Source organism: Oryctolagus cuniculus, chromosome 1 (assembly GCF_964237555.1).
Source record: "Oryctolagus cuniculus chromosome 1, mOryCun1.1, whole genome shotgun sequence".
Lineage (NCBI taxonomy): Eukaryota > Metazoa > Chordata > Mammalia > Lagomorpha > Leporidae > Oryctolagus > Oryctolagus cuniculus.
The window spans coordinates 165237908-165252673 of NC_091432.1; the positions used below are offsets into that span (position 1 = coordinate 165237908).

The 14766-nt window shown below is 40.9% G+C and overlaps 1 protein-coding gene across 1 annotated transcript in view; it reads right to left on the reverse strand.

Moving 5' to 3' along the window:
* LOC100352221 (histone-arginine methyltransferase CARM1) overlaps positions 1 to 14766 on the reverse strand; it is a 117204-nt gene that overhangs the window by 84400 nt on the left and 18038 nt on the right. Inside the window, exon 3 of the mRNA XM_070051461.1 lies at positions 13198 to 13308. Coding sequence (XP_069907562.1) covers positions 13198 to 13308 — 111 coding nt within the window. The remainder of the gene's footprint in view (positions 1 to 13197; positions 13309 to 14766) is intronic.

Here is a 14766-nt window from a genome sequence, read left to right on the forward strand (position 1 = left end):
GTGTTACTCTAACAGGGAATTTAGAGAGAAAGAGAGCTTGTTTGGCTTGTGATTCTGAGGCTGTGAAGTGCAAGGGCATGGTGACAGTGTCTGGGAAAAGCTTCCAGACTATGTGATCTCATGGTGGGAGAGTGTAAGAGCAAGTAAGTGATGGTGGAAGAATCAGCAAGAGCAAGCCAAGCTTGCTTTCCTAACAACCCACTCTCAAAAGAACCGACTTATTCCCGTGGTAATGGTTTTAATGCCTTCAATGATCTTGCAGTACATGCAATGGCTTGCCACATAGTTCCGTTTTTCAGGGCCAGGGTGCTTATTCCCCTAGCTGCTAGATATACTGGCATGATGGATATACTAGATGTACTAGATGATGATTCATGCTCTGGAAACAGCCTCAGACCAAAAGAACCAACTTACCCAAGGCCACAACTGAGGGCTTCAACATTAAAATGTAGAACACAAAGTCCAGTGCCCCATGCTTGGTCACCCCAGTTCAAAAACTGCCAATAGCATTGGCTAAGTCCTTTAGGACAACACATGGTAGCTCAGTTCCTCTCTCCCCAATCTTACCCTGCTTCCTTTGCTTTTCCACAGGTGAGGTTTCTAAGAGTGCTCCCTGATAAACTTCCTGCATACAACTCTCCAATGTCAAAGAATGTTTCCCAGGGAACCTGCTCTGTGGCAAAACACACACACATATAAAGGAAGCACAGACAAGATCCACAGCAAGAGGGGTTGGGGGAGTGCTGCCTCACCTAGAGTCAAGTTGGTCCAACCTGGCCGTGGGTGCCAATGCCTGACAGTGAACAAAGCCATCAGCCTCTCGATCACATACTGGAGGGTAAGCTTTGGCCACCCACGGGCGTGTCCTCCCCACTGGTGCTGCCCAACAGAACATTTTGTTAGGCTGGATGTAAGTTATCTGCAGCATCCATCAACATGATAGTCATCAACTCCTGTGGCTACTGAGCATTGGAAACGCTAATGTGACTAGACGTGACTAGTGCTAATTAAATTATTTACAGATTTAAACAACTCATGTGTCTAATGCTCATCATATTGGGCACAGCAACCCTAGAGGATGAACACAGCGGATATACAGAGGCAGCTGGAGCTCGAGTTCCAACTGCACCTGCCTTTACTTCCACAACCCCATGACTCAGAGGTTCTTGGTCTGGCTCCTTAAAATTCACCCTAATAGGGCATATATAGGAACTGAATACCAGTAAAGTCTATTTCTGCATGGGCCGATGACGGTTTGCACACTATCATCTGAGGGCCAGAGAGTGCTATTGTAATGTAAATTGATTGAAACACATAAAGGTAGTTGTGACTGCTCATTCTCATCATACGTCATCCTTCTGGCTCTTCAAGGAATCTGTTATCTAGATGGAAAGGCATGGCACAATTTTAAATCAAGGACTATCTCCCCTTGGCCATACACATGTACAAATTTGATAAGAGCTGTTTTCTTTTTCATCTGGCCTACATGATCTGGAGGCCTTAGCTTTATGTTTCATATATAAGAGAACAGAATAAGAGCAAGGCATAGCTGCCAGTTTGAGGTGGGCAGGTTCATAGCTGGGACACATATGGGAGACCTTTAGCCCTGTCCTATTCTTTGGACAGGAATGCTCTTTTATTACTAATCCATAAATGACATATGGGGCTCAGGGTGAAAAGAGTAGTGAGTTCGTGACCACTCCTACAAAAAAAAAAAAAAAAGTCTCACCAGGCATGCCCTCCAGACAAGGAGTCATTTCTATCATCTTGCCTTCTGAGGATCAATCTTTACAAAATTGGACCAAGCCACTAAGAATAACTGAAATTGAATCCAATGCAATTTGAAAATATTCTGTTTACCTAAAGCCTAGAAGCCTGGTGTGTGAAGAAGAACCCAGAGACAGGCAATGGTAGTTAAATTTGTACATTTTTCTTTCTTGTTGCAATTTTATCTTTTCTGAGCAATTTAATGAAGACTCCAGAGGAAAAAATTAAATGTCTGCTGGTTCAATTACCAAATAATGAAAAGGTCGAAAGGAGCTCCATGCACCGTGTGCTGAGCTGCTATGTCAGCCTATTCTTAGACGGAAAATCTTTCTGTGTACTGTTCACAATCATTTTCTGCCACCCACCAACAGCACAGATGAGCGTCAGCATAAGACACAGAAACCATGAGCTGGTACAAGGTGAAAGGGCCTTGGCCAATGGGGAACACTGCGTGACACCCACACCAGGAACAATGGGCATGACAGAGGGCATGCTCTTGTCAAATTCACCCTTTTAGAAGACTCTAATTACCCATGGCCTTGAACACAATTTTAACCACCATGTTCTTAGGGAAGAATATGTAGGGAAGGCCTGGCTGGGTGGGGGGAGAAATAGGCTGACCAACAAGGATGTCAAAGACCCACAACAGTCCCCAAGAGCACTGGGAAAGTCACTTCTGTTCCCAACTCACGCCAGCTATTTACAGATAGGAAAGCCTAATGTAGCATGCAAACACACACACACACACACACACACACACACACACACACCATCCACAGAGGCAAACACCAAGCATGAAATACAATAATGGTACTTTGGAACTCATTAGGATACTAGTTTTAATGCTTTACAAAGTAGAGCTTGGTGGAAAGAGCAAGCAAGAGAAAATGCAGGTAAGTACAGACTCCTCATCTCAATACTCCCGGTGACAGTTTCTCCATTCGTGCTGGGGTCTCTGTTGACAACTTTCATCACCAACACGGACAGACTTAATGGATGCATCATTGGAAAGCTTCCATTTTGCCTTTAGAGTAACTTCTTTGGTTTGTGCGTGACAACAACTCTATTCTTTGGAAATACTCACTGAAACCTTTAAGAACAAAGACCTATGATGTACAAAACCTAAACATAGAATAAGTGTGTGTGTCTATCTCTGTCTACATTTAAATTTGTGTATATATGTATCATGTGTATGGTGAGAGGGTAAACAAGAAAAAAGGTGTTAAAACAAATGTTTATAAACAACAGGCAAATCTAGGTAAAGGGAATTTAAATTATCCTTGACCTTTATTGATTTTTGCAACTTATCCCTAAGTTTTAAGATCGTATTTTTTCCCCTTTTCTTCTTCTCTGTATTGGGTTCTTGTCAGAGACCTTGTAATTATACACCAGCCACACTCTAGTAAAAGTGTCTCTGAGAATAGCACCACCCTCCCCCACCCCCACCATGAGAAGGCAGCAATCCCACTGGTGTGCTTCACCAAGAAGGCTTCTCCGAGAAGCCAGTCAGGCAGATTGGTACAGAATTGCTCCTCCCACAGTGTGCTGGTGATAACTGACAGCTTATTCTGTGATTTGAGACATGCTTACAGCTAGGAAATATAAGAACTAACTTCTTTCTCTCTTAAAATACTACAGTCAAGTATATTTTTAACATTTAAAAACTCTCTAATGTATCTCAAATTATTCAACTATCAGAAAACAAACAATGATTAAGAAAAAATCCTAAATTATTTACCCACTCCTTTATTTTTTCAGAGTCTGATGTATGATATATCAAGATCAATCTGCTATTAGACTAGAAGCTCTCTGAATACGGCAATAGAACTAGTCATTATTGTTTCTCCTATATTACCCAACAACGAATTGAACCCAACTGAGTGGAAATATGGATTGAATGAATCAGCAGCACCCGAGAGAAAGTTCTAAACTTGTCATCCTTAAGAACCCATCTGAAAATCTACTAATTTGGGGGCTGGACTTGTGGTGCCGCAGGTTAAACTCCAATTTGCAATGCCAATTTACCATCCAGGAGACCTGTTCAAGTCCCAGCTGAACTGCTTCCAATCCAGCTTCCTGCTAACGAACCTGGGAAAGAAGCAGATGCTGGCCCAAGCACATGGATCCCCACCATCCACAGGGGAGACTTAAATGGAGTTCCTGGGTTTGGCCTGGCCCAGCCCTCATTTGCAGGCATTTTCAGAGCAATGAATCAGTGGATAGAAGAACTTTATCTCTCCTCCTCTCTCTGTATCTCTGCCTTTTGAATAAATTCATAAATAAATCTTTTTTAAAAAGATACAAATTTCTAAGCATGGCCATTTCTAATCTATGGGGTTCTGTCTCTATAAGTTTATATTTTCTTTTTTTTTTAAAGAATTCCATATCCAAAGTTTATTAGGACCACGAAGAAAGAAAAAAGGCAATGATATTTGTCATACATTAACTTATAAAGATTAATATCTACAATATAGGACTCATTCCAACAAATGAATTAGATAGTTAAAAGAAAATTATCAAAAAAAAAATAACTTCAACAGGTTGTTTACAGAAGAGAAAGTACTAATAGCCAAAATACTTGTAAACATGCTCCAAGTCATTAGTCTTGTCATAAACAGCCCAGCCGACTGAAAAACATTTCAAAGTCTGACAATGCTAGTACCCTAACAAAGATACAGATCTCTCATCCCCTACCAGAGAGATTATAAATTGGCACAACCCCTTTGGGAAACAGTTTGGCAATATACTAGGGTATTTCAAGAGGTTTGTGGAAAATGGAATTAAAGGTAGATTTATTTTGGTACAAACTTTTTTGAAATCCACATAAAGTTTTTACAAGATATGCACTTGCCATGAGCTTTCTGAAAAATGCCTCATGCAGCAAAGCTGATGGTGCTGCTGACCCAACAATTCCATTCCTGCATCTAATGCCACGGAAGTTCTAGCAGAGATGTGGTGGGGACTGTGTGCAAGAATATTCTTAACAGTACTTCTGTAATGGAAACCATCCCAAGTGTCCCAACAGTGCTAACTATTTAAGGCATATCATACAAAGAGCTACTCTTGCAGGGCTGGGGAATTTCTTTTTTTTACAAGGGCCATGTGGATATCAAAGGCCATACAAAATTAGCAACTTAAAAATCAGCCTGCTATAGATTTATTGACTTTAGAGGCCCACCTGAAGCTGCCATGGCAGGGCTAGACCAAATGTTTCTGTGTGCCTTATATGGCCCGTGGCCCAGGCTTTCCCCATTCCTGCACAGCAATGCTACCACAAAAACAGGCATACATTTTTAAAAAATGAAAAACACAATAGAGAGCCTTACAAACAGAATGGGTGAAGCAGAAGAGAGAATATCGGACTTAGAAGACAGAGAACAGGAAAGGATACAGTCAGACCAAAGAAAAGACGAGGAAATTAGAAATCTAAAACATATTGTCGGGAATCTTCAGGATACCATTAAAAAACCCAACATTCGGGTTCTAGGAGTTCCTGAAGGCATGGAGAGGGAGAAAGGATTAGAAGGCCTTTTTAGTGAGATATTAGCAGAAAATTTCCCAGGTTTGGAGAAGGACAGAGAAATCCTAGTCCAGGAAGCTCACAGAACCCCTAATAAACACGACCAAAAGAGATCCTCACCACGACACGTGGTAATTAAACTTACCACAGTGAAACATAAAGAAAAGATCCTAAAATGTGCAAGAGAGAAACGTCAGATTACTCTCAGAGGATCTCCAATCAGACTCACAGCTGACTTCTCATCAGAAACTCTAAAAGCTAGGAGGGAATGGCGAGATATAGCCCAGGTACTAAGAGAGAACAACCGCCAGCCCAGAATATTATATCCTGCCAAGCTATCATTTGTGAATGAAGGTGAAATAAAGACTTTTCATTGCAAACAGAAATTGAAAGAATTTGTTGCCACTCGTCCAGCCCTGCAAAAGATGCTTAAAGATGTGTTACACACAGAAACACAGAAACACGGTCATCAATATGAAAGAAGGTAAAGGAAGGAAATCAAGGAAGGAAACCTCACAGCAAAAGATCACAGGGAATTCAAAGAATATATTAGAACTTATCTTTGGCAAATGGCAGGGCAAAGTTACCACTTATCATTAGTCACTTTGAACGTGAATGGCCTGAATTGTCCAGTTAAAAGACACCAATTGGCTGATTGGGTTAAGGAACAAAACCCATCTATTTGCTGCTTACAAGAAACACATCTTTCCAACAAAGATCCATACAGACTGAAAGTGAAAGGCTGGAAAAAGATATACCATGCCAACAGAAATGAAAAAAGAGCAGGCGTAGCCATCTTAATATCGGACAACATAAACTTTACCACAAAAACTGTTAAGAGAGACAAAGAGGGACACTATATCATGATTAAGGGATCAATTCAACAGGAAGATATAACAATTATCAATGTATATGCACCTAACTACAGGGCACCAGTTTATCTAAGAGATTTATTAACGGACTTAAAGGGAGACTTAGACCCCAATACAGTAGTACTGGGGGACTTCAATACTCCACTCTCAGAAATAGACAGATCATCCGGTCAGAAGATCAACAAGGATACAGTAGATTTAAACGACACTATAGCCCAAATGGATCTAACAGATATATACAGAACTTTCAATCCTACAGCTAAAGATTTTACATTCTTCTCAGCAGTACATGGAAGCTTCTCTAGGATTGACCACATGCTAGGCCATAAAGCAAGTCTCAACAAATTCAAAAGAATTAGAATCATACCATGCAGCTTCTCAGACCATAAAGGAATGAAGTTGGAGATTGGCAACTCAGGAATCCCTAGAGCATACGCAAACACATGGAGATTGAACAACATGCTCCTGAATGAACAATGGGTCATTCAAGAAATCAAAAGAGAAATCAAAAACTTTCTGGAAGTAAATGAGGATAACAGCACAACATACCCAAACTTATGGGATGCAGCAAAAGCAGTGTTAAGAGGAAAGTTTATATCAATAGGTGCCTACATCAAGAAATTGGAAAGACACCAAATAGATGAGCTTTCAATTCACCTCAACGATCTAGAAAACCTACAGCAAACCAGACCCAAATCTAGTAGGAGAAGAGAAATAATTAAAATCAGAGAAGAAATCAACAGGATTGAATCAAGAAAAACATTACAAAAAATCAGCCAAACGAGGAGCTGGTTTTTTGAAAAAATAAACAAAATTGACACCCCATTGGCCCAACTAACTAAAAAAAGAAGAGAAAAGACCCAAATCAATAAAATCAGAGATGAAAAAGGAAACGTAACAACAGACACCACAGAAATAAAAAGAATCATCAGAAATTACTACAAGGACTTGTATGCCAGCAAACAGGGAAACCTATCAGAAATGGATAGTTTCCTGGACACATGCAACCTGCCTAAATTGAACCAGGAAGACATCGAAAACCTAAACAGACCCATAACTGAGACAGAAATTGAAACAGTAATAAAGGCCCTCCCAACAAAGAAAAGCCCAGGACCAGATGGATTCACTGCTGAATTCTACCAGACGTTTAAAGAAGAACTAACTCCAATTCTTCTCAAACTATTCAGAACAATCGAAGAAGAGGGAGTCCTCCCAAATTCTTTCTATGAAGCCAGCATCACCTTAATTCCTAAGCCAGAAAAAGATGCAGCACTGAAAGAGAATTACAGACCAATATCCCTGATGAACATAGATGCAAAAATCCTCAATAAAATTCTCGCCAATAGAATGCAACAACACATCAGAAAGATCATCCACCCAGACCAAGTGGGATTTATCCCTGGTATGCAGGGATGGTTTAATGTGCGCAAGACAATCAATGTGATACACCACATTAACAGACTGCAGAAGAAAAACCATATGATTATCTCAATAGATGCCGAGAAAGCATTTGATAAAATACAACACCCGTTCATGATGAAAACTCTAAGCAAACTGGGTTTGGAAGGAACATTCCTCAATACAATCAAAGCAATCTATGAAAAACCCACAGCCAACATCCTATTGAATGGGGAAAAGTTGGAAGCATTTCCACTGAGATCTGGAACCAGACAGGGATGCCCACTCTCACCACTGCTATTCAATATAGTTCTGGAGGTTCTAGCCAGAGCTATTAGGCAAGAAAAAGAAATTAAAGGGATACAAATTGGGAAGGAAGAACTCAAACTATCCCTCTTTGCAGATGACATGATTCTTTATTTAGGGGACCCAAAGAACTCTACTAAGAGACTATTGGAACTCATAGAAGAGTTTGGCAAAGTAGCAGGGTATAAAATCAATGCACAAAAATCAACAGCCTTTGTATACACAAGCAATGCCATGGCTGAGGAAGAACTTCTAAGATCAATCCCATTCACAATAGCTACAAAAACAATCAAATACCTTGGAATAAACTTAACCAAAGACGTTAAAGATCTCTACGATGAAAATTACAAAACCTTAAAGAAAGAAATAGAAGAGGATACCAAGAAATGGAAAAATCTTCCATGCTCATGGATTGCAAGAATCAATATCATCAAAATGTCCATTCTCCCAAAAGCAATTTACAGATTCAATGCAATACCAATCAAGATACCGAAGACCTTCTTCTCAGATCTGGAAAAAATGGTGCTGAAATTTATATGGAGGCACAAGAGACCTCGAATAGCTAAAGCAATCTTGTACAACAAAAACAAAGCTGGAGGCATCACAATACCAGATTTCAGGACATACTACAGGGCAGTTGTAATTAAAACAGCATGGTACTGGTACAGAAACAGATGGATAGACCAATGGAACAGAATTGAAACACCAGAAATCAACCCAAACATCTACAGCCAACTTATATTTGATCAAGGATCTAAAACTAATTCCTGGAGCAAGGACAGTCTATTCAATAAATGGTGCTGGGAAAACTGGATTTCCACGTGCAGAAGCATGAAGCAAGACCCCTACCTTACACCTTACACAAAAATCCACTCAACGTGGATTAAAGACCTAAATCTACGTCCTGACACCATTAAGTTATTAGAGAACATTGGAGAAACCCTTCAAGATATTGGCACAGGCAAAGAATTTCTGGAAAAGACTCGGGAGGCACAGACAGTCAAAGCCAAAATCAACTATTGGGATTGCATCAAATTGAGAAGTTTCTGTACTGCAAAAGAAACAGTCAGGAGAGTGAAGAGACAACCGACAGAATGGGAAAAAATATTTGCAAACTATGCAACAGATAAAGGGTTAATAACCAGAATCTACAAAGAGATCAAGAAACTCCACAAAAACAAAACCAACAACCCACTTAAGAGATGGGCCAAGGACCTCAATAGACATTTTTCAAAAGAGGAAATCCAAATGGCCAACAGGCACATGAAAAAATGTTCAAGGTCACTAGCAATCAGGGAAATGCAAATCAAAACCACAATGAGGTTTCACCTCACCCCGGTTAGAATGGCTCACATGCAGAAATCTACCAACAACAGATGCTGGCGAGGATGTGGGGAAAAAGGGACACTAACCCACTGTTGGTGGGAATGCAAACTGGTCAAGCCACTATGGAAGTCAGTCTGGAGATTCCTCAGAAACCTGAAGATAACCCTACCGTTCGACCCAGCCATCCCACTCCTTGGAATTTACCCAAAGGAATTTAAATTGGCAAACAAAAAAGAGGTCTGCACCCTAATGTTTATTGCAGCTCAATTCACAATAGCTAAGACCTGGAACCAACCTAAATGCCCATCAACGATAGACTGGATAAAGAAATTATGGGATATGTACTCTTTAGAATACTATACCGCAGTAAGAAACAACGAAATCCAGTCATTTGCAACAAAATGGAGGAATCTGGAACACATCATGCTGAGTGAAATAAGCCAGTCCCAAAGGGACAAATACCATATGTTCTCCCTGATCGGTGACGACTGACTGAACACCAAGAGGGAAACCTGTTGGAGTGAGGTGGACACTATGGGAAACGGTGGCTTGATCAGCATACCCCTGACTGTTAATGAACAACTTAATATATTATCCCTCTTAGTAGTTTTTTTATCTGTTCTACTTAATATGACTGGTTTAGATCTGTAATTGATGCACAGTTATTCTTAAGTGTTGAAAATTAACTGAAATGTGATCCCTGTTGAACATGGTGGTGGGAATGGGAGAGGGAAGAGATGTATAATTTGGGACATGCTCAGGCTGACTTGCCCCAAGTGGTGGAGTTGGAAGCATACCAGGGGATTCCAATTCAATCCCATCGAGGTGGCATGTACCAATGCCATCTCACTGTTCCAGGTGATCAGTCTCAGTTCACAGTTGGTCATGGTGGAGGGACTGGGAGTCAAAGGAAGCACATAGACATGTCTAGTACCTGCTAACGCTAACCGATGGAGTAAATAAAGGGGAGAGTGATCCAACATGGGAAGTGAGATACTCAGCAGACTCATAGAATGGCAGATGTCCTAAATAGCACTCTGGCCTCAGAATCAGCCCTAAAGGCATTCGGAGCTGGCTGAAAAGCTCATGAGAGTATTTCAGGCATGGAAAGCCAAGACACTCTGGCAAAAGATCTCAGTGAGTGAGATCCCAGTGGAAAGAACAGGTCATCAAAGAAGGAGGTACCTTTCTCTGAAGGGAGGAGAGAACCTCCACTTTGACTATGACCTTGTCTAAACAAGATAAGAGTCGGAGAACTCAGAGGGCTTCCATAGCCTTGGAAACTCATGACTGGAGCATAGGGAGATTACTGATGCCATAGACAGGAGTGTCAATTGGTAAAGTCAACAACAGGAGTCACTGTGCACTTACTCCTCATGTAGGATCTCTATCCTTAATGTCCTGTACATTGAGATTTAATGCTATAACGAGTACTCAAACAATATATTTCACTTTGTGTTTCTATGGGGGTGCAAACTGTTGAAATCCTTACTTAATGCATACTAAACTGATCCTCTGTAAAAAAAAAAAAAGAAATTATCAATTCCCAACTTGACTCTCACTGGGATTAAACATGACAATAGGTCTGCTCTGATTTCATCATCATTTAAAAAAAATCATCTATTATTTTTCACTTTATGTTTCTGTGTGGGAGCAAACTGTTGAAATCCATACTTGATGCATACTAAGCTGATCTTCTGTATATTAAGATAATCAAAAATGAATCTTGATGTGAATGGAAGGGGAGAGGGAGTGGGAAAGGGGAGGGTTGTGGGTGGGAGGGACGGTATGGGGGGGAAGCCATTGTAATCCGTAAGTTGTACTTTGGAAATTTATATGCATTAAATAAAAGTTAAAAAAAAAAAAAATGAAACAAAACAAATGAACTACAGCAAAAAAAAAAAAAAAAAAAAAAAAAACACCAAAAAAAACAGCTAAGTGAGGGGGCTCCAAAAAGTTCGTGAAAAATGAAACTAAAAGATGTATTTTTCATGGAATGAGAACCGTCTTTGGGATACACATCATCTCAATCCCAATGCCTGCTCCACTGCAATCCAGCTCCCTGCTGGTGGTCTAGGAAAAGTGGCAGAGGATGGCCCAAGTGTTTGGGCCCCTGACACCTATGTGGGGGATCCAGAAGAAGCCCAGGGCTCCTGGCTGTGGCCAGCCTAGTACTGGCCACTGTGGCCATCTTGGCAGAGAACCAGGAGATGGAAGTTCACTCTTTCTTGCTTCCTCTCTCTAACTCTTCCAAAAAAAAATAAATCTTTTAAAAAAGGTAAGTCTTGGGTATACCTTACCAAGCCTTGAGAAAAGTGTGTAAATAACATGAACACTCCAAAAAGTTGACGAAAAATGAATTTATTAAAAAAACTATGGGATGCTGTTTGGAAAGCCTGTCTACTGCATCAGCGGGCATGGGTTCAAGTCCCGGCTCCAGCTCCCGCTTCAGCCTCTAGATAACGAGTGCACTTGGAGACAGCGCTGACAGTTCAAGTTCTTCGGTATGTGCTACACATGTGGGAGACCTGCATTGAGTTCTACTCTCCTGTTTCTGGCTTGGCCCAGACTCTACCATTCCAGGCATTCAGGCAGTGAACCAGTAAATGGAAGTTCTCTATTTCTACCTCTCTTCAAATAAATAAATTAATAACAATTTTTAAAAGATTAATTTTGCCGAAAAAAAATTTTGTCATTTGCTTCTTCACCAATTTTGTTAAAGGATTTATTTTATTTGAAAGGCAGAGTTACAGATAGTGGGAGAGAAAGATACACACACACAGGGGTGGGAGAGAGAGAGAGATCCTCCATTTACTGATTCACTTCCCAAATGGTAGCAACTACCAGGACTTGGCCAGGAGTCAGAAGCTTCATCTGGGTCTCTCACAAGGATGCAGGGACCCGAGGACTTGGACCATCTTCTTCTGCTTTCCCAGGCACATTAGCAAGAAATTGGATCAGAAGTAGAGCAACCAGGACTTGAATCAATGCCCATATGAGATACTGGCATTGCACGTGGGAGCTTAACCCGCTACACCACAACACCAGCCCTACTTCATCAACTCTTAAAAGTTGTTTTTGTTAAATAATGGCTACTCAGAAAAGAACACTTGTAAAGAAAAAAAGATTTCAACAACCTACAGCCATTAGGCTCCAGCCACCGTTCCCTCCAAACATGTGATACTTGGTTGTCTCCTGGTCACTGTGAAACCAGTTGTCCAGGGAAGGAGAGCACATGTACGATGTTCAGCTGAAACAGTAGGCCAACTTCCCTTGTCCTCTTTCTTTCCCTCATTAAAATTTAGGCCTCCTCCAGTGGTGGATGACAAGCATATTGTTCTGTTTACACACATGCTTCCATCCCCACCTCCTGGGGTATTATACCCAAATACTACTGAGAGGTGTTTTTATCTGACTCTTGACCTGGCCTTATTTCTTCATATTTGTCCCCGTTTCATAATGATAACAGAGCACCATGTTTAAAACAAAGCACTTTCGGTCTCCCAATTCCGAATCTGACATCTGAAAAAAAACTTCTTAAAACACAAACACCTGTTTCTTCCTCTGACTACATCCATGTAGTAACAGCCCCATTGACCAAAGTCACATTTGAAGGGAGTGAGGCAGCCACTGTCAATACACCATTGAAGAAGGAAAACAAAGTTAAGACTAGCTCCAGTGAAATCTAACTCCTTATCTTGTAGGTCAGCAAAGGTAAGAAATCACTCAGCACCCCACTGCACCCCCAGCTAACACGCCACACAGTGGATAGGAAAGGAGAAGGTTTTGCTATAGTTTCAGCATCAGTGAAATTTAAAAAAATAACTGCTTCATTTCCACCACTACAGGGAAGCTGGGCACTGGTAGCAGCAACATTCTAATAGAAAAACACGAGACGCTGGGAAAACACATGATTGAAAAGGACCTACCTGGAAGAGTCCATCACTTGGTACCATGACCTGTAAGGAAGACCTGGTCTGTAGCTGCCTTCACAAAGTCATCACTCACCTCCGCATATTGTGCTACCGAACTGGCTTCAACTGCATAGACTTTCTTAGTGCCAGCCTGTACGGCAAAAAAAGACAGTATTCCCAATCCACAGCCCACATCTAGCACAACCTGCAAGGAGAGAAGACAAAGAAGGCCTTAAAACACAAACAGGTGATTGGCACCTGATTGGTACAAGATCAGCTCTGAGCATTCGGATCAGACGTAACTGAGGTACAAGCTTAGCTATTTATTAGTGGTCCTGCCTGGGCAAAGTTAGGAGTCTCTGAGAGTTTATTTCTCCCACACATTAAATGGAATTAATAATAGTCACTTTTCAAGGTTGGTGGTAGGGACTGAATAATATGAAATATAGGCAAAGCACATTTCACGTGATTCTCATGTCTTATGTCATTGTTAGTATCATTGTAACTTCTAAGAACATTTATTTATTTATTTGGAAGGCAGAGTTATGGGGGTTGGGAGGGAGAGAGCTTCTATCTGCTGGTTCACCCCCCACATGGCTGCAATGGCCGAAGCTGGGCCAATCCAGACTCAGGAGCCAGGAGCTTCATCCAGGTTTCCCACATGGTTACAGGGGCCCAAGCACTTGGACTATTTTCTGCTATTTTCCCATGCCGTTAGCAGGGAGCTTGTTTGGAAGTGAAACATGGGGGACACAAACTGACACCCATACGGGATGGTGGCCTTGAATGTGGTGAGTTTACCTGCTATGCCACAATGCCAGCTCCTATTGTAGTTTGTTAGTAACCTGGCCTGCTCTGGGGATGCATAGGGCCAAGAATAGCAGATTGTCATGAGTGAGCTTGCTCCACCAAGTCTATCAAAAGGAACAAAATGAAAACCGTTTCAAGTATGTTTAGAAATAAATGAAGACAAAATGCTGAAATATGTAAAGTGAGGTGTGTGTGCTTTTTTTTTTTTTTTTTTAAACGGGGCTCCCTCCCCACAGGTGGGGACATTTCTGTGAAGGGCATGAGTGTATTAAGGTACTCAATTGCTGACATTTTTGTTCCACTGTCTGTGTTCAGATTTGCAACTTCTATCAAGGAAACTGCCATTCACCAGCACAGAAGTTACCCTTGGAATCTGTGTGCTGAGTACAAGGTTCACAGAACCTTGCCAAGGCTAAGACCCCAATTTCCATCTGAGAGATGAATTTTCAAGATGTTGTACTTTATCTCATTGCTGACTTTCATTCTGAGCATCTTTGGCAGTAAACATTGTTACCTGGTTTTCAATTTTCATATTAGCCACATGAGTAGACAGCATTATTAAACCCACTTAATAGATGAAAAGACTAAAAATCAGAGTCACTAACCAACCAACTCAAGTTCAAGTAACAGTAAGTAGGGGAGCCAAAAACTGAAAAAGAACATTGTACCTTCCAAGCTCTTGTTCCACATTATCATACAGTGCTTACTAAGATTCCTCTTCTATATAATTAAAATTCCACACAGTAATGCCAATCGGCAATATTTGACAAAGAAACTAGGATTCTTGTTAGAAAATTTAGGTAAGTTAACAAATCCTAGTAGTAAGAAAATTTTTACAAAAAAAAAAAAAGAG